Here is a 21,925-nt window from a genome sequence, read left to right as displayed (position 1 = left end):
CCTGGTGGGAAATTAGAATGAAATAGAGAACATTACACACGTGAAGGTCTTGTTACCTTACATGTTGAACCACCCTCCTATTTGATAATTTCTTGCCTGGACAGTGCTTCAGAAAAGAAGCCGTCCAAAGAAACACTATCACCATTTTCAAGTCTTTCAGTGAGAGACTTTGCTTCCTAGATGCTGCTGCTGCTGCAGGAGAGGGACCAGAATCATTTTCCAGCGATTCTGAAGCCAGTTAGGTAACAACATAAAAAACCAATGCCATCTGAAGATGTGTTTAGCTAACAGGGCCAAACTAATGGTCCAGACCACAGTCCCCATTAAATAAAAAAATGCAATGTTAGCTTGCCTAACACATAAGATATCTGTCATATTTCCTGCATTCAGGATTTGGGACATGAGAATCTCCTTGAGTCTGACCAGTCTAGATGAGTGGGATGGGAAACAGTTTAGGTGGACACTCAAGTGTACAAGAGTATATTTGTCTTATTCCTTCATCAAGTGGCAGCTTGTTCCTCAAAAACCACCCTTCAAATTGTATACAAAAATGTACTTTTCCTATAAACACAAGAGGTACTCCGCACTTCAGCAAAGACGGGGTCCCTGGGCCTATGGCTGGAATAAACGCTGAAGTCATTGTGTCTTGTGATCCGTTACCAGGCTTTCTGTGACTCACAGCTGCTGTAGCCACATTTGACCTCAGGAACAGTAATTATCAGCAGTCTGTACTTGTACGTATTAACAAAGAGTTGTGCAACTTATATTTTCTTATATCAGTTTATTATAGTACTGTTCAATGCCAGTAAGTTTCTGGAATTAACGTATTATATACAGTATGTACACTATGGGGGTATTCAGTTAGTGCCGTTTTAACTTTCCGCCCGTTTGTAGGTCAAATTCACATTTGACCTATTCAAAGCCTGTTCCAATTTTTTTACTTTTCGAAAAAGCCGCCCAGGCGAAAACCATGTGGATCATCGAATTCACTGCCGATCCAAGTGTTTTGTTGAATTTGCGGCATTTTCAACTGTTTTTTTGTCCGTTTTTGCCCATGTCGATTCAACAAAATAAAATTGAAAAGGCATGGCGAAAACAGAGCAAAAAAACTGTTGAAAACGCCCGATAGTCGAATTAGTGCCGATTTTCCGACTGTCAGAAAACTCGGCACTAATTGAATATCCCTATATGTGGGGAAACTGTAGTACTGTAGCTTTCTTTTAAAGAGACATTAATGACAAACTTGTAAAATGCATGTATAAAGTACTACTGCACTACGCTAAAATGTAAAGTATGCAAAGTGTGCAAAACATTAAAAATAAAGTTATGTAAAGTACTAAATAGAAGGCTATCAGTGTCGCTACCGATAAATATGCAATAAACTGGTTATAAGTGCAGACAAACATTCTCTATAAGTCAAAGACACATGGAATACATAACATAATGCTCATGAGCTGTGCATCATGCAGAGGGGAGCAGGTTAGCACATATGAACAATTGAACATACATGCAGGGATGTATGTAACATATGTGCTGGTTGCAGGTCTCCGGGGTTCAGCGGCTCTGCGTGTCTTACAGCTGCCGCTGAACCCGGGATGCTGCATTCGGCTCCACTCTCCTTCAAAGCCCACCCCAAGACGCTTGTGAAAACTAGCCAATGGGAGCCTGGGGGCGGGTTTAGCAGGAGAGTGGAAGTATTATGCTGAATGCTGAGTCCCGGGCAGGGCTGTTTCTAGCCAATTTGGCTCCCAGTGCGAGATTTAAAAATGCGCCCCTCCATGACATAAAAAATGTGCCCCCTCCCACACACACACCTAGATGAAAAGAAAAAAACTTGTGCTTGCACCCGGCAAGGGGCGTGGCCTCATCTAAATGGGTGTGGCCTCATTTAAATGGGCATGGCCTCGTCTGAAAAGACTACCTCACAATCCAGTTTTTGACCCTGCTCCAACAGATCACGACCACCATAGGAAAAAAAAATTCTACCATATTAAGCCCCACACAGTAATGCCCCCTGCACAATATTATGCCACACACCGCAATGCCCTTGATACATTAAATCCCCACACTACGGCAGGCAAGAGTCCCCATTTCACACATTACGGTAGGTGTCCCCATTTTACACATTGAGAGAGAGAGAGAATACTTACAGAGGCGATTACCGCTCTTCGGCCCGCCTCACCAGTCGCTCCTCGCGCCAGCCTTCCCTCTTCCTAACTTGGATCCCCCTCTGTACTCCGCTCGAGGGGGGGGGGTTCGCGGAGTGACGGGGTTGCGTCGCGACGTAACGACGCAACCGCGTCATTCCGGGAAACTCCGCCCCCCAAGCGGGTTACTCGGGGAGAAATAGGAGGGGGAAGCAGGAAGCCACAGTGCCGCGGCGGGCGCCCAGTGTGGTTGCACTGCTCGCCTGCCCCAAGAAACGGCCCTGGTCCCGGGTTCAGTGACAGTTGTAAGACGAGACGCAGCACTTCCGATTCCTGGAGACCTGCAGCAAGCACATATGTTACAGACATCCTTGCATGAATGTTCATATTGCTATCCCGCTCCCCCCCTGAACGATGTGGTGCAGCCGCCATTGCTCATGAGTGAATTATGGGGGTTATTCAGAGTTGTTAGCAAACCAAAAAAAAACACACTAATAGGCAAAACAATGTTGCACTGCAGGTGTGGCAGATGTAACATGTGTAGAGAGAGTTAGATTTGGGTGGGTTATATTGTTTCTGTGCATGGTAAATACTGGTTGCTTTATTTTTACACTGCAATTTAGATTTGTTTGAATACACCCCATCCAAATCTAACTCTCTCTGCACATGTTACATCGGGTCTGGGACTCAGGGTCTACAACAAAAAGATCAACACGCCTTAGGTCGATGCCAATTGGTCGACACACCTGAGGTCGACATGGACAAAAGGTCGACAGGAACAAGGTTGACATGGAAAAAGGTCGACATAAGTTTTTTATGTTTTTTTGGTGTAGTTTTCTTCGTAGAGTGACCGGGAACCCCAATTAGTGCACCGCGTCCCCTCACATGGCTCGCTTCGCTCGCCATGCTTCGGGCATGGTGCCTTCGCTACGCTCCGCTTCACTGGGCACAGATTACCGTTCCAATCGTAGTCCACGTGGATCGTTAAGTATGAAAAGGTTCAAAAAAGAAAAAAAAAACATAAAAAACTAATGTCGACCTTTTTCCATGTCGACCTTGTTCCTGTCGACCTTTTGTCCAAGTCGACCTAAGGTGTGTCGACCAATTGGCGTCGACCTACGGTGTGTCAACCTTTTTGTTGTCGACCTGGAGTCCGGATACCGTTACATCTGCCCCAGCTGCAGTGCAGCATGGTTTTGACCATTAGTGTGCTTTTATGGTTTGCTAACAAACCTGAATAAAGCCCTATATTACAACAATGCACAGAAAGCTTCAAACTGCAGCAATGTAGCCCCCAGTCCTATCTGCACTGCCTGTGTCATGCACAGATAATAGCTTCCAAAATGTGGTAAACTTAGAGCATTGGCCCTCATTCCGAGTTGATCGGTCGCAAGGCGAATTTAGCAGAGTTACACACGCGAAGCCGCCGCCTACTGGGAGTGTATCTTAGCATCTTAAAATTGCGACCGATGTATTCGCAATATTGCGATCACAAACTACTTAGCAGTTTTAGAGTAGCTCCAGACTTACTCTGCCTGTGCGATCAGTTCAGTGCTTGTCGTTCCTGGTTTGACGTCACAAACACACCCAGCGTTCGCCCAACCACTCCCCCGTTTCTCCGGCCACTCCTGCGTTTTTTCCGGAAACGGTAGCGTTTTCAGCCACACGCCCATAAAACGCCGTGTTTCCGCCCAGTAACACCCATTTCCTGTCAATCACATTACGATCGCCGGAGCGATGAAAAAGCCGTGAGTAAAAATACTTTCTTCATAGCAAAGATACTTGGCGCAGTCGCAGTGCGAATATTGCGCATGCGCACTAAGCGGAATTTCACTGCGATGCGATGAAAAATACCGAGCGAACGACTCGGAATGAGGGCCATTGTTGTAATAGGGAATGTTGATATATATAGAAAGGGAAACAAAATGATGGAGCCATTCCCCCACCCCCCAAAAAAAGTTATTGTGTATTATTTTTATCCTGTAGCTGAATAACAAAGTATCTGAACTCATAGCAACAATGACTGTAACACACAACAATGCTTGGTCAGCTGCTGATTCTTTTGGTTTACCAGTTTGCTGAGTGGTGATACAAATATTCAGTTTGTAAAACAACTAAAATGGCTTCCATCTGCCAATTTCGCTGTTTGCAAATTGATTTTCTCTCAAATGAATGTACATATAGGAGCAGAACATACACTTCTATCTTTCCAGGTTTGGTGGATGGACCTGCTCATGCTGTAGAGACTGAGTGAAATGTTCTTCAGTTAACAGTCAATGCAAAGCAAGGAAACCCTTCTCAAACTCATTTACTATAAACTTCAATAAGATATCTCTGTCTATCAAAAGTTCAAAACTACTAAATAATCACAATTTTGGTATACCCAATGCTATGTTGGTATACCCTACACTACTGAATAATCAGGATTTTGGTAACTGGTTGGGTATGACAAACCGGCACTGAGGATGCCGGCGGTCAGAATACCGACACTGGCATCTCAACTACCAAAATCCTGACAGGTGCCCGCATGTTAAATAACCCCAACCTTCCCTTCCCACAGCCTAACACTAACCCTCCCCCTGAGCAAACTAAGCATAACCCTCGCCCCACCACCTAACCCTCGCCCCACAGCCTAACTCTAACTCTCCCTGGCAAACTTATGATCAGGATTTTGGCTGTCGGGATTCCGGCACCGGTCTTCTGACCTACAGGATTTCATACATTGGGATGCCAAATACATCTTTCCTATAATACCAAAGAAATCATGATTTTGGTATACTCTACACTACTAAATAATTATGATTTTGGTATACCCTATACTACTAAATAATCATGATTTTGTGGGATGCAGTCAATTTACCTACAATCAAAATCTCGACAACCATTGACCGACGGTCAAAATCCCGACAAGGTCAAGGTACCGACATTAAAAATGACGACAGGCCAAAAAGTCAACATGAGTTTTTCATGATTTTTATATTGAAACCGACTTATTCATACTTTACCATTCCAGTGGACCTGAAGGGGGAATATAATAGTGTGCCGAGTGCAGCGAGCACCGTGCCTGAAACATGGCGAGCCATGCAAGGGGAAGTGGTACTTATACGGTGTCCATGTTGACCTATGTCAACACACACAAAACAACAAAAACCCTGTGTCGACTTTTTAACCTGTTGACATTTTAAATGTCGGCATTTTGACCTTGTCGGGATTTTGACCTTGTCAGGATTTTGACTGTCGGTCAATTGTTGTCAGGATATTGACTGTCGGGATTTTGATTGTAGGTATTTAATACTGATCACCCTACTAAATAATCATGATTTTGGTATACCCTACACTACTAAATATTTGTGATTTTGGTATACCCTACACTACTAAATAATCATGATTTTGGAATACTCTATACTTTTAAATAATCATGATGTTCGTATACCCTACACTACTAAATAATCATGATTTTGGTATTCCCTACACTACTAAATAATCATGATTTTGGTATACCCTATACTTCTACATAATCATGATTTTGGTATACCATGTACTACTAAATAATCATGATTTTGGTATACCCTACATTACTAAATAATCATGATTTTAGTATATCCTACACTACCAAATAATCATGATTTTGGTATACCCTACACTACTAAATAATCATGATTTTGGTATACCCTATACTTCTACATAATCATGATTTTGGTATACCATGTACTACTAAATAATCATGATTTTGGTAGACCCTACATTACTAAATAATCATGATTCTGGTATACCCTACATTACTAAATAATCATGATTTTGGTATACCCTACACTACTAAATAATCATGATTTGGGTATACCCTACACTACTAAATAAGCATGATTTTGGTATACCCTACACTACTAAATAATCATGATTTTGGTATACCCTACACTACTAAATAATCATGATTTTGGTATACCCTATACTTCTACATAATCATGATTTTGGTATACCCTACACCAGTGGTTCTCAAACTTTTTTGAATCACGGCATCCTGGAGTATCAAAATTTATTTCACGGCACCCCTAGGCCAAAAGTTTCTTGTTGAGAAATTTAGAATATAATATTAAATTAAGTAAATTGTGTTTAGATGACATCCTTAGATTTAATTGTGTGATGAGGGACAAGATTTGCTTCTGTTTGTCCACAGATTTTATGATTTGAAGCCACCAGCACTGGTTTTGCCTATTACATTGACCATAAATAATTTGAATTGGTCCTGGACCAACAACCCAAGGCACCCCTACAAGTGTTCCGAGGCACCCCAGGGTGCCACGGCACACAGTTTGGGAACCACTGCCCTACACTACTAAATATTTGTGATTTTGGTATACCCTACACTACTAAATAATCATGATTTTGGAATACTCTATACTTTTAAATAATCATGATGTTCGTATACCCTACACTACTAAATAATCATGATTTTGGTATTCCCTACACTACTAAATAATCATGATTTTGGTATACCCTATACTTCTACATAATCATGATTTTGGTATACCATGTACTACTAAATAATCATGATTTTGGTATACCCTACATTACTAAATAATCATGATTTTAGTATATCCTACACTACCAAATAATCATGATTTTGGTATACCCTATACTTCTACATAATCATGATTTTGGTATACCATGTACTACTAAATAATCATGATTTTGGTATACCCTACACTACTAAATAATCATGATTTTGGTATACCCTACACTACTAAATAATCATGATTTTGGTATACCCTACACTACTAAATAATCATGATTTTGGTATACCCTACACTACTAAATAATCATGATTTTGGTATACCCTACACTACTAAATAATCATGATTTTGGTATACCCTACACTACTAAATAATCATGATAAGAACCATAGTTGTCAATTCATACTAAACCATTACTTTAGCAGGTGCATTATAATATGAATAACTTAACGCAGAATACAGGTTGAACTCGATGGGCATTTTGCCTCTTTTCAACCTCACAAACTATCTAACTATGTTACCATGATTTTGGTATACCCTGCACTACTAAATAATCATGAGTTTGGTATTCCCTAAATTACTAAATCATGATCATTTAGCAGTGATCATTTAACTAAATGATCATTATTTTCAAAAACCTTACATTAAAAAATAAATCGGTTCTCAAATGTGACATCTGTTCCCTTGACAGTATAATCCACATCTTAATGAAGCTCTATTCTGCGTAGGTACAAAAAATACTCTTTTTATTTGTTATTTATGCACATAAACAGCTCAATGGATCCTGTTATTTAAGAATAAACTTAACGTAAATCCTTAAGGCCGGCAACTAAACCAGAATTCACACAGTAGTGTAACCATGTTCGTACGTTAGAATTGGTCCAGTGTAGTTGCTGTATATGGTATCACAGTGCAGTAGAAAGGAAGCACATTGTCCATACAGAGTTATACAGTGACTTCAGTATTACTTATATAAAACACTTAAGGTATGGCAGGAAGCAACAGTCTTGTCTTGGCCTGCCATCTGGTCACTCGGTGCCCATAGTACCTACTCCCTTTTCCATTACCCTCACACTATATAACGGCCAGAGATCATTACCATCTTTGAAGCACACAAAGTATAAGACTGGTATAAGTATAAGACGCCATCTCATTCTCAGAAATCCATTTTTAATTGCCGAGTTTCCTGTGAAACTCTAATGGTCCTCACACTTCTGAAGAGAGAGAGCCAGACTTACCAGCGCACGAATCAGAAAACTGTATTAGCTCATTCAGACATGAGGAAATATAATAGGTAGTCCAGGCAAATTAATGCGGCACATATTACGGCTTCTACTGTCTGTGTATAATAGAGAAATGCTGTAGTAGAAATATGTAGTATTTATGCTGAGCCACACTTTTGTCTTTCATATTGTCTAAGTTGAAAACTATTGCTTGTTCAAATACAGATTAATGATTGAACAGCATATACCAGGGCTGGCCAAACCGGTCCTCGAGATCTACCAACAGTGAATGTTTTCCAGGCCTCCTGGAGATCTGTAGAATTGTCAGTTAGGAATGAATGCAGCACATCTTAATTAGTAATGACTACACCTGTGTACTAGCTAGGTGGTCTGGAAAATGTGAACTGTTGGTAGATCTCGAGGACTGGTTTGGCCAGCCCTGGCATATACAGATGTGTATATATATATATATTGACATATTCCACAGTACTATTAATTTAGTGACTAATATCTTTTCAAAAATAGTAACTCAGTAATTCAGTACAGACCCTGATGCAAATCATTTGTCAGTTCCTTTTGACCTTGGTGCAATCACCGCGTGCCTCAATGTCTGAGGTGTTGCAGTCACCGCGTGCCTCAATGTCTGAGGTGTTGCAGTCACCGCGTGCCTCAATGTCTGAGGTGTAGCACTAAAGGGAAATGGGGAAATTTATGTGTCTATGTTATATAGTATCTATGCAGTGTTTCCAAACCCGTTCCTCAGACACTCTTAACAGTCCTGGTTTTAAGGATAGCCATGCTTTAGCACAGGTTACTTAATTAGTACCTCAGTCATTTTTATCCTTAAAACCTGGACTGTAAGGGGGCTTTGAGGAAGGAGTTTGGGAAACAGTGGACTATAAAAAGTGTGTGTGTGTGAGAGAGAGAGAGAGAGAGAGAGAGAGAGAGAGAGAACGTTCTAACTAATCAGTGACTAATTGTCATATTACAGGCTGTGTTTGATAAATGATAGTTAGAAGCTGATTGGTTAGTTCTTTATCTTTCTTCACCTTGTCTCTCTCCAAGGTTTGATAAATCTCCTTCAAAGTATTTTGTAATGGTACCTGCAATGATTTAGTATCAGCATTTATTGAAACATTTACTGTACTTGCTATGGGAGTGGTACAGGAGCTTTTACAGTGTAAAGAGAGCAATGTAATAACACAATTTACTCTAGATATGAGGATGAAATCTATCCATAGTTATTTAGCATAGGGGGTCTTCATTCCCACAGTCACTTACACACCATTCACACTCCGAAGCCCCACATCTGCACCTTCTACCTGGGTTTAGCTGGGTTTCTCCCACATTACATACCCATACAGGTAGGTTTGATCTTTGCCTATGTGTGGTGGATAATTTAGAAGATACATTCCACAGGGACATGAAGTATATGATTACATACAATATGCACTGCCTAGTATGATATGTTACAGCTATATAAATGATGGATAATGATATCAAGTAAGGGGTTTCAGGATACTTATTTCATTAATAATAATAATAATAATAATAATTATTATTATTATTATTATTATTATTATTATTATAATAAAAAGTCAGCTGCATGACTTGGGACAAGACACTCCATCAGAAATTACACTTCATTGTACGGAAAGATCGATAGAACAGGGGACTGGCAGATGTAGGGTGCTGTGTATAGTTATGTATATGTAAATTCTGTAATTTCTTCTAGCAAATGAATATTCATTATTTTATCAGTAGATTAAATTGCACACATAGTTTATAATCTCAATGTATGATTACCAGGTCCACATAGAGGGTATATATGTATATATATACATATATATATATATATATATGTCCACCAGATGCAGCAGAGTCAGATAATATATATATATTTATAGTAGTTTATAGTACTTTATACTACAGCCCGTATAATCCTACATTAGTGCCCTCCAGGGTAAACTGTACACCAATATATAGTGCATGTAAGGCGGCACTCACGGGACCTTCACTGAAGAAATTAGATGTCAACCCATGCCGGCTTGCTCAATGTTCAAGAGTACTGCCACCTTACATGATAGATATATATATATATATATCCCTTGGAGAATCTTTCCCAGGAGTAGACCATTGAGATGGCAAGACCCATCAGGCACTCACCGTGGAGATGAGGGTAAACCCATCCATCCTTCCAGCTGGTAACATCCACAAGTCTGGTAGCCAGGATCTCCTCTGTACCTCAGTGTCCCGATAGTGTGGCTCCTGGTTGCAGGCGGTTGGACAGACCAGGGTGGAGAGCCACCTGTGTGACCCCTATGTGTGTGTATGGGGAGGGAGCACACAAGCTATCACTAACACTGATAATGAAGTTTTTCCTTCTTTCTCAAGACAAGTTCCTGATTTCTATAAACGGTAGACAGCAGAGAGCAGGTCATATATACGTAACATCACTACATACTGTACTGTAAATCTCTCAGGCACGTCACAGGAAATATCCTTTCTGTCTGTGGGCACCCAATCCCTCCCCCAGGCTCTGGCTACATGGCCTGACTTCATTATACAGTATATTTTTCCCCTGTGCCTTAAGATAGGCTGTAAATATATTTTCAAGTGATGAGTTGCGCATGGGGTGACACGCTGGGTTGGCTGTCCAGTACTACTTTACAAAAATACCCCACAGACCATCCAGATGGGCTCTGAAGATAATAGTGATAATGGAAATAATGATTTGCAAAGTGACTCAACACAGCAATTCTCCCCTGAAAACATGACATTGACACACAGCCATTCAATAGAACCATCATTCTCTAACATCAGGAATAGCTGATTATTCTGATTGATGCAACAGATACATACTGCAAATACTGTAGAAGAGGCTCTGGGTGTCCCGGCATGATATTCTTTCGAAATATTTGAAATAAGTTTGAAACAAATTTGCATTGTTTCCTTACAGCGTGTACTTTTAATACATTTGTACAGAGAAAAAATGCTTGCACCATGCTTTAAAAAAATAAAATAAAAATAATTTGTATTTTTATTACTTTTAAGCTTTTTTCCACACTGGGCAATGAAAAGGGCGACCATGAGAAGTACCAGGCCCCAGTAAGAAACAAGCATGACCTTGCATCTTGGCGGCATGACCATGCTCTATTGTAAATATTTGGCCTCAGCCAAGACGCAGCAGAAGGGAAATTGGCTACACCATGCTGGGGGTATGGTTGCATTTCTTTGGCAGGCCAGAGCACCAGTACTTTGTTCCCGCCCCTTCTTTTGGTGTCCTATTTATGATTAAGTGATGGTATCGGGATCCCTGTGCTTGGTATGCCGGCAGTCAAAATACCGACAGCAGCATCCCGGTGCTAGCCTAAATCTAACCCCTCCCCCCACCCCCTGCAGCCCAACCTTAACCCTCCCCGCTGCTGCCTAATCCTATCCCTCCCTCCCCGCAGCCTAACCCTAACCCTCTTCTCCCCCCCACAGCATAGCCCTAACCTTTCCCGGTGGTGCCTAACCTTCCCTCCCCGCAGTCCTTTGTTCAGGATGCCAGCATTTGGGATTCCGGCGCCGGTACTGTGATCGATGTTGGGATCCTGGGCGTCAGCATTCCGAGCATTGTCGGGATTATAACTGAACAACCGGAATCCTGACCGGATCAATGATTCCTACTAAGGGATCTTACCCATGGGTATTAAAATTCATGCTTTTACTAGCGATTTTATCAAGGGTGTAGCTACCATAGGTGCAGGCAGTGCAGCTGCTATGGGGCCCAGAGCTGAGAGGGGCCCACCTTCCCTGTCACAGTTACATGTGTTATATACATTTTTCGCCATTGGGTGGTATGTAGGGGTCCTTTCAAACGTTTTCCTTGGGGCCTGCAATATATCTGGGTATGACCCTGGACCTGCTCATTGTAGTGTGGTATAAAATGAACTGTAGGGCGTTCTAATGTTATATAATATGAACCGGGGCTCTGTAATAAGGCACAATACAGTATGAACGGGGAGCACTATATATTATAATGTGAATTGGGGGTACTGTGCGGCATAATGTGTACTGGCAGCTCTGAAATGTGACATAGGGTGAACTTAAGCACTACTGCGATTCATAAAAGAAACTGGGGCACTACTATGGGTGGGCATAACATTAACAACTGCTGCAGAGAAGTGTCTCTCTAAAAGCATTGGGTCAGAGGCCCCAACAAAATGTTGCTATGGGGCCCACAAAGTTTTGGCTACGCCCCTGGATTGTATCCCCTATCATATCATTTAAATGGATTTGGAAATTGAATTTACTAGTTCGAATGATTCTATACTGCCTGCATTTGCTGCTGGGATGAGCATTTGCCATATTTTGGGCATGGCATGCTTCATTTGCTTGTGTTCGCTGCACAAAGTGACGCAACCCCAGCATTCAATGGAAGCCAGAAGCCTAATTTAAATGTGTACGCAAATCCAATGGTTTGGGGGTCTGCGCAGGCTGAAGACCCATTCTATGCATGTGCAGAACGGGTCTTGCGATGTTGATCGCAGCTCCTTGCCAGTAGCAGCATGATTGACCTGCTGGGGCTTTTGGGGAGCGGTAGCCCGGCATGGCGTGATGAGTCCAGGTTCTGTGTCATCAGGCGCAGACTTACTGGACCTGGGTTTCCGGATCTGACGGCCAGCCTGAGTAAGCTCAGCTTACACAGGCTGTCCGGTGCCTGAATCCATCGCTATTCGTGACCAATGGTCGTAATGGTGATCTCAGATGCATCTCTCAAGTGCTCGGATCCTCGCTAATGCAAACAGAAGGCGCCTCCCTGCTGCGTTAGAATTCCAATGAGAGGGACTTGCACAGCTGCTTCCTTACTAACATGAATCAGGACCATGTGCGAATAACGTAAATCTTGTTCCGAGTCTTCTATCAGTGGTTCCTGCAGTTCCTTTGTGTCATTCTTCTTTGATGTTTTTTTAATCAACTGTTTTGAATTTTTTTTAATACTAGATATTCTAGATAATATATAAAAAGAATTGAAATGAAACCCAAGGCGCAAACAACCAAGCAGCCACTTGTATAAACCAAGAAGCAATAAATTCTCAAGATAAGTACAAATCAGTGAACACAATGCCTAGCGCCAAGCGCCTGTAATTTGTTGATTAACACTCTTTTAAAACTGAAAGTGCAATCACTTATAATCACTGCACGTTAAACGCCATTGAATTACCCAGCCTTAAGGTGGCTGTCACAATAGGCAAAAATAAAGATACATCACAGTCTCAATTATAGAGACAAATGAATAGCGGTATGATTGCGGTCTTTTTTACTGTAGATGGTTCTTCATGGGCCTATTAAACCAAAATTAGGGTTGATTCCCTATGAAAAGGTTCAAATTATCTTCCACTAATACATTCATTTAAATAAATTAAAGCACACTACAACAAAAATTTTATATTGTATTTATCATTAGCTGAGTAGAATGACATTTATCGGCAGAATGTACAAAGTTGGAAAAAAGTCTCTCCCCAATAATCAAATCCTTATTCCAAATAACTGCATTTATTTGTCTGTAAACTTGTTTAAACTGAAGTCCATTACAGTTGTCCTTTAATATTTAGCGTACGTTCACAAACTGCCTGCTTTCACCTTGTTGTTCCAAAAATAACACTTCCTGTACATATCACTAAGCACATACCAAAGCCTCTGTTTTAAAGGGCCACTAACGCACCCTAAAATAAAAGTTATTTTATATAGAGAAGAGATTAATAACATTTATGGATATACGAGGCTGTAAGAGAGGATTTACAACCAATACTGCTGTTCATGGTGCGATGATGAGATGGCGGCTCGGTTTATGGGGCCTAATTCAGTAAGGATTGTCCTGCCAATTAGTAGAATTTACAATCCATCTGTTCACATGCTGGGGGCCACCCATCGCAGGGCAAGGCCACTCAGCATGCTGACCGCCGTCTCCCCCCTTCCCCCCTTCCCTTCAAAAAGCAGGAATTGCGATCGCATTCTAATTTCTGCTTGTTAGCAGAAATTAAGGATGCCTCCTGCTGGCACAGGAGGCCCGCCGCCATGTTTCTGATCGTGGCGGCTGCGTGTGACATCACGCAACCGCCGCAATCACACCCTGCCACACCCCCATTCGTGCCACACCGCCTCCCATTTGCCGCCCCTGCAACGCTCCATCTCTCCCTAGGAAACGGAGCGTTGCCGCCACCAGCCACGAGACCGCCTCTACCTGATTGACAGCTAGAGGCAATCGCATTATCTACACCCTCCCCCTGCTGAAAATGCGGGTGCATGGGCAGGACGGTGCTGCGTATGTACCCGCATATTTTTTTGTCATTTTTGCGGTTGGATCGCACACTGCAATCCAACCTGAATTAGCCCCATAGTTTGCAAGGTGCCTGGGAGGTAGTCTACTACTTAGTCCCACTGGCATATATATAGTGGGAGCAGTGTGTGCGATGCACACGTGCCCCCGGGGCCCAGGGGGGGGCCCACACCGCACATCCTGCACTCATTTTTTTCAATACTTACCCTCTGAAGTCCCGCGGCACAGCAGCAGCGCTCCAGAAATCACTGGGAAAATGGCGTGGTGCCATTTTCCCAGTGATCTGCGCATGCGCTCTAGAGAGGAGGGGGCCCAGATGGATCCTGCACACGGGCCTCCGCCTCTCTAGAAACGCCCCTGCTTAGGCCGGTATCCAATTAGCTGCAGTAATTCACCACAGTTAATGGAATCAGCAGGGGCTATCCAATTATCCCCGATATCCGACACTTATCGGGGATTATGCTTCGGGTGCCTCAGACACCCAAAACATAATAGCGATAAGCAGCCGTCAGATCTGCGATAACACATGGGATCAGGAGCTTATTCAGGATCCCATGTGTTATAGCAAGATCGCGGGTCCTTTTTCAGGATAGCTCGATAATGACAATCGGTCGAAAATCTTGCTATCATGCCATTTTAATTGGCTGGAAAATGATCGCACCTAATAGGGTACCTGCTTTAGAAAGGTCCATCTGTCTACTTCCTCAGCGCTTGTTGTGTGACGTCAAAGACGTCAAGTACACTGGGGGCAGGAGGTGGGGGCTGTTCCAGCACAGTGTTCCCTCCCTAAACTAAAAATCAGAATCATAAAACAAAATCAAGAATCAAGACAAATTGGAGGATCACCTGATAGCTCACGACTACTGTACCACTGAGTATGCTTCATGGTTGTGGAAATCAGGAGTCGAGGTTGTAATATAACTCTTCCAGGTTTCTCCATGAAAAACCATGAAAAAGCTTGTTGTGAAACAACTGCAGCTTGGAGGGGGGGAGGGGGCATCAATACATGTCTGTAATACAGCCTTACAGGATCAACAGAAGCCTCTTGCGCCACTTGCTGACTGCTGGATCTGGATTCCAAATATCTCCCAAACTTCAGTGACTGAAACAGAGTTCACTAAAGGGGGGTACTCACGGAGCGATTGCTGCTTAAAATCTAAGCAATCTGACTAGATTGCTTAGATTTTAAGCATGATCGCTCCGTGTGTAGCCCCCACAGCGATAGCGATGCGCAGCCTCGCGCATCGCTATCGCTGGTGCTAGATTGGCCTGCCATGTAGGCCAATCTAGCAGGTCGCTCATTTCACCCGCTGGGTGAAATGTGCGGCTCCCCCCGCACGCTCAGCACACATCGCGCTGTGATGAGCGGTGGGAGAGATGTGTGCTGAGCGGTTCGCTCAGCACACATCTCTCCCACATCGGCCCGTGAATACGGGCCTTAAGTGTTCCATGGCATATTTCCTAACCCATAACCGGAATACCCTAAGGAGAGGGCAGTTACAAAGATAATGATACAGGTCCGCCACAGGCGATTGAAAGTGAGGACAATAGGCGAAGGGGACATTCCAGCCATAAGGTGCCAAAGAGGGGAAAAATTTGCTTTATGGAAAACATTCAGGAACATCTCCTGATATTGAATCTTAGGAAGCAAGGTCCAGGAAAGTTGGAGTCCTTTCAACAGTGCCTCTCATGTTAAAGGCGGAATGGCCTGTACCCACCTACTCATACCCCAGCCCACATCCTCATGATTCATCTGCGTCCTCAACAAGGAATAGTGCATAGAAATTTGCTTGTCTAGTAGCCAGCTCAGACAGAAGCATTCTGTCCAAATTGTCTTCCCAATCCCCTTATGAGAACCATCTAGTGACTGAGTCAGCGTAATGTTTTGCCTGCATATAAGCAAAAGGATATGGGTGAAAGCTGGGGAATTTCTCAGACGTTTGAGCAAACTGAAGGGGCAGTTTGGACGATACATCTAGTAAGGTACCAATAATACGCAAACCCTCCTGATATAATTCAGTGAATGGAAATGACATCCCCCTCCCCCGGTCAAATAAATAAATGGGGTTATCCAATTAACAATCAATTAACAGAGGTAATTTACAGCTGATAATGGATTCCCACAGAGCTATCCTATTAGTCCCGGATGTCTCAGGCACGCGAACCATAATCACCGATAAGAGACCCTTTTTTCCACAACACATGGTTGGCTCCCATGTGTTATAAGCCGAAAGCGGGCCATTTTTTGGCCGATAAAAATGGGTATTATTGGATAGCATGATTATGACAATCAGTCAAAAATCTCGCTATCCACCAATTTTTTGGGTATAACAGAAAAGTGAAACAAATTATAATCTTTTGGAAAACAATTTGTTTTATGTGCTATGCCAGTGGTTCCCAAACGTTTTTGAATCACGGCACCCTAGGTTATCATAATTTTCTTAATGAGAAATTTAGGAAGAAATATTAAATTAAATTGTGTTTTTATGTCATCTTTAGGTTCAATTGTGTGGTGAGGGACAAGATTTGCTTCTGATTGCCAGATATTTCTAAGATTGGCAACCACCAGCACTGGTTTTGTTCATAAATAATTGGAATTGGTCCTGGACCACCAATCCAGGGCACCCGTGCAAGTGCCCCAAGGAACCCCAGGGTGCCACGGCACACAGTTTGAGAACCACTGTGCTATGTACATTATGGGCATGAACCTGTACAAAGACACCAAGATAAAAGATCTCACTGACTTATGATCTCTGGTACTCTTAGAACAGGCAATATCAAGTCTTTTGAAGGAGTCATAGAGTGCTCTGGTTATTTTGCTACTCTTGGAATGTCCTGGTAAATACCCAATCTGCTAATCTATAGGGTGGCCGACGGCCGTAATGAAACTTCTCCCAGTAATAACACTTGTCTGTCCATTGCCATGCTGTTTACACATTGTACAGTGTCATATTCCCACTATCAGTGACTATTTGCACTATTTATTTATTTATTTTTGCAGAATCGTGCTCCCAGGTACTAATTAGTCTCTCTACCAAATTTGTTTACATTCTGGTTGTTGGATGATGCTACGGTCGGCTCTGATTAGGGGAAGTTCAATTATGTTTAACCTGTATATTTTATCCCAAAACACAATATCTCACTTTTAAATGTGGATGATGCTTGGATGAGAAAACTGAGTTAGGGTGGGTACACGCGATGTGCTCCGTGAGCGAGATCACCTTGTGTTTCCCCTCCCGGGCTGGGCCACTCGGCGGCGGGCATACACACTGTGTGATGTCGCTAGCGTTATCGCACAGTGACGTCATGCCGCGGCTGGGTTGTACATGCAGCTTTGGATGATGAGTCCAAATTTATTTGCATGTATGGCCGACACCGAGGGTCATTAATGACCCGCAGGGCTGCGCTTCAGCTGTCGTCAGCTGCATACACACTGGGTGATATAGGAGGGGGGAAATGAGCAATATAGTTTCCTATATTGTTAAGTGTGTAAGCACCTTAGTGTTGGTTGAATAGAAACACATTTAAGGCATGTCAGAAGTGTACTGGTAAGACAGAAACATTTAAATACCCACTAGCACCTGGCAAATAATGTTGAGTTTACATCGCTACTTCAATTTTGACTAACATTTCAGAAAAAAACAAAGAAAATCTTCAGAAAAAAACAAAACAATTTAGACTCATCTTAAAGTCTGAATCTCTTTAGTGGTCTGTACTATCTGGTAAGCACTGGAATTCTCAATGCACTGTATGGAGACCCTTGGGATGCTGCCTGTACAGTGGTAGTCACTAGACTGCTCTGTCACTTTATTGCAGTCACTGGGATGCTCTCTATACTGTATGGTGATTACGTGGATGCTCTGTTCTATATGACGGTCACTGTAATGCTGTACTGTATAGCGGTCACTGGTATGCTCAGTGTACTGTATAGCAGTTACTGGGATACTCAATATACTGTATGGTGACCACTAGGATGCTGACTGTACAGTGGTAGTCCCTAGAATGCTCTGTCACTTTATTGCAGTCACTGGGATGCTCTCTATACTGTATGGTGATTACGTGGATGCTCTGTTCTATATGACGGTCACTGTAATGCTGTACTGTATAGTGGTCACTGGTAAGCTCAGTGTACTGTATAGCGGTCGCTTAGATGCTGCCTATACTGCAAGTCAGTCACTGGTATGCTCACTGTACTGTATAGCAGATATTGGGATACTCAGTATGTTGTGGCCAGGGCTAATGGTTTGGTACTGACTACATGAGGCCACTTTGAGAAATGTTCCCCATCCGCTGCTCGGTGTAACTATATCTTATATACATAAATGTGACAAATTTTCTACCTGTGCAGAGCAGGACTCAAGTGGAGACTGAGCGTATGCGCATAAATTCACTCTTTCAGCCTGAATGTTTTCTTAGCATCAGGCATGGACTGGCTCACAAGGGCACAGAGGAAAACACTGGTGGGCCCCACTGCATGGGGGCCCACCTCCTTCGCTAAGGATCAGGTTCCAGACTGTGCACTTGAATTATACTTTATACATATGTTACCTTATACTGGACTATGATGTATTTTCTACAGTGCATTGCTGTTATTAATTGAAAAACATCAAGAAAAGGTAACTTACTATTAGAGATGAGCGGGTTCGGTTCCTCGGAATCCGAACCCGCCCGAACTTCAGGTTTTTTTACACGGGGCCGAGCGACTCGGATCTTCCCGCCTTGCTCGGTTAACCCGAGCGCGCCCGAACGTCATCATCCCGCTGTCGGATTCTCGCGAGGCTCGTATTCTATCGCGAGACTCGGATTCTATATAAGGAGCCGCGCGTCGCCGCCATTTTCACACGTGCATTGAGATTGATAGGGAGAGGACGTGGCTGGCGTCCTCTCCGTTTAGACTAGAGTACTAGAGAGAGACACAAATTTTGGGGAGCATATTATTAGGAGGAGTACTACTTGCTGCTGATAGTGTGACCAGTGACCACCAGTTTAATTAATCCGTTCTCTGCCTGATAAAAAACGATACACAGTGTGACACAGTCACATACCATATCTGTGCTCAGCCCAGTGTGCTGCATCATATGTAATACTGTATATCATTATCTGACTGTGCTGAGTGCTCACTGCTCACACAGCTTAATTGTGGGGGAGACTGGGGAGCAGTTATAGCAGGAGTACATATTTTAAGTACAGTGCACACTTTTGCTGCCAGAGTGCCACTGCCAGTGTGACTGACCAGTGACCACTGACCACCAGTATTGTGATTGTCTGCTGACCACCAGTATATTGTGATTGTCTGCCTGAAAAAGTTAAACACTCGTCGTGTGGTGTTTTTATAAACGCATTCTGCAGACAGTGTCCAGCAGGTCCGTCATTACATAATATATACCTGTCCGGCTGCAGTACTAGTGTGATATATATATATTTTAATTTTATCTCATTATCATCCAGTCTATATTAGCAGCAGACACAGTACGGTAGTCCACGGCTGTAGCTACCTCTGTGTCGGCAGTCGCTCGTCCATCCATAATTGTATACCACCTACCCGTGGTTTTTTTTTTCTATCTTCTTGATACTAGTAGCTTACTTTAGGAGTCTGCAGTGCTGACAGACAGTGTCCAGCAGGTCCGTCATTACATAATATATACCTGTCCGGCTGCAGTACTAGTGTGATATATATATATATTTTAATTTTATCTCATTATCATCCAGTCTATATTAGCAGCAGACACAGTACGGTAGTCTACGGCTGTAGCTACCTCTGTGTCGGCAGTCGCTCGTCCATCCATAATTGTATACCACCTACCCGTGGTTTTTTTTTCTATCTTCTTGATACTAGTAGCTTACTTTAGGAGTCTGCAGTGCTGACAGACAGTGTCCAGCAGGTCCGTCATTACATAATATATACCTGTCCGGCTGCAGTACTAGTGTGATATATATATATATTTTAATTTTATCTCATTATCATCCAGTCTATATTAGCAGCAGACACAGTACGGTAGTCCACGGCTGTAGCTACCTCTGTGTCGGCAGTCGCTCGTCATCCATAAGTATACTAGTATCCATCCATCTCCATTGTTTACCTGAGGTGCCTTTTAGTTGTGCCTATTAAAATATGGAGAACAAAAATGTTGAGGTTCCAAAAATAGGGAAAGATCAAGATCGACTTCCACCTCGTGCTGAAGCTGCTGCCACTAGTCATGGCCGAGACGATGAAATGCCAGCAACGTCGTCTGCCAAGGCCGATGCCCAATGTCATAGTACAGAGCATGTAAAATCCAAAACACCAAATATCAGTAAAAAAAGGACTCAAAAATCTAAAATAAAATTGTCGGAGGAGAAGCGTAAACTTGCCAATATGCCATTTACCACACGGAGTGGCAAGGAACGGCTGAGGCCCTGGCCTATGTTCATGGCTAGTGGTTCAGCTTCACATGAGGATGGAAGCACTCAGCCTCTCGCTAGAAAAATGAAAAGACTCAAGCTGGCAAAAGCAGAGCAAAGAACTGTGCGTTCTTCGAAATCCCAAATCCACAAGGAGAGTCCAATTGTGTCGGTTGCGATGCCTGACCTTCCCAACACTGGACGTGAAGAGCATGCGCCTTCCACCATTTGCACGCCCCCTGCAAGTGCTGGAAGGAGCACCCGCAGTCCAGTTCCTGATAGTCAGATTGAAGATGTCAGTGTTGAAGTACACCAGGATGAGGAGGATATGGGTGTTGCTGGCGCTGGGGAGGAAATTGACAAGGAGGATTCTGATGGTGAGGTGGTTTGTATAAGTCAGGCACCCGGGGAGACACCTGTTGTCCGTGGGAGGAATATGGCCATTGACATGCCTGGTGAAAATACAAAAAAAAATCAGCTCTTCGGTGTGGAAGTATTTCAACAGAAATGCGGACAACATTTGTCAAGCCGTGTGTTGCCTTTGTCAAGCTGTAATAAGTAGGGGTAAGGACGTTAACCACCTCGGAACATCCTCCCTTATACGTCACCTGCAGCGCATTCATAATAAGTCAGTGACAAGTTCAAAAACTTTGGGCGACAGCGGAAGCAGTCCACTGATCAGTAAATCCCTTCCTCTTGTAACCAAGCTCACGCAAACCACCCCACCAACTCCCTCAGTGTCAATTTCCTCCTTCCCCAGGAATGCCAATAGTCCTGCAGGCCATGTCACTGGCAATTCTGACGAGTCCTCTCCTGCCTGGGATTCCTCCGATGCATCCTTGCGTGTAACGCCTACTGCTGCTGGCGCTGCTGTTGTTGCTGCTGGGAGTCGATGGTCATCCCAGAGGGGAAGTCGGAAGACCACTTGTACTACTTCCAGTAAGCAATTGACTGTCCAACAGTCCTTTGCGAGGAAGATGAAATATCACAGCAGTCATCCTGTTGCAAAGCGGATAACTGAGGCCTTGACAACTATGTTGGTGTTAGACGTGCGTCCGGTATCCGCCGTTAGTTCACAGGGAACTAGACAATTTCTTGAGGTAGTGTGCCCCCGTTACCAAATACCATCTAGGTTCCACTTCTCTAGGCAGGCGATACCGAGAATGTACACGGACGTCAGAAAAAGACTCACCAGTGTCCTAAAAAATGCAGTTGTACCCAATGTCCACTTAACCACGGACATGTGGACAAGTGGAGCAGGGCAGGGTCAGGACCATATGACTGTGACAGCCCACTGGGTAGATGTATGGACTCCCGCCGCAAGAACAGCAGCGGCGG

The 21,925-nt window shown here is 43.2% G+C and overlaps 1 protein-coding gene across 2 annotated transcripts in view; it reads right to left on the bottom strand.

Moving 5' to 3' along the window:
* Positions 1-21,925, bottom strand: part of SPI1 (Spi-1 proto-oncogene) — a 127,971-nt gene that overhangs the window by 65,196 nt on the left and 40,850 nt on the right. The window contains exon 1 of one of the 2 annotated variants that reach the window (XM_063944591.1): positions 10,048-10,331. The exons of the other annotated variant lie outside the window; for it this stretch is intronic. Coding sequence (XP_063800661.1) covers positions 10,048-10,092 — 45 coding nt within the window. The 5' untranslated portion in view covers positions 10,093-10,331. Of the gene's footprint in view, positions 1-10,047; positions 10,332-21,925 lie in introns of those variants that run through there. 2 annotated transcript variants of the gene reach the window in all.

This window comes from Pseudophryne corroboree, chromosome 11 (genome assembly GCF_028390025.1).
Source record: "Pseudophryne corroboree isolate aPseCor3 chromosome 11, aPseCor3.hap2, whole genome shotgun sequence".
NCBI lineage: Eukaryota > Metazoa > Chordata > Amphibia > Anura > Myobatrachidae > Pseudophryne > Pseudophryne corroboree.
This window is presented reverse-complemented; position numbering and strand designations above follow the sequence as displayed.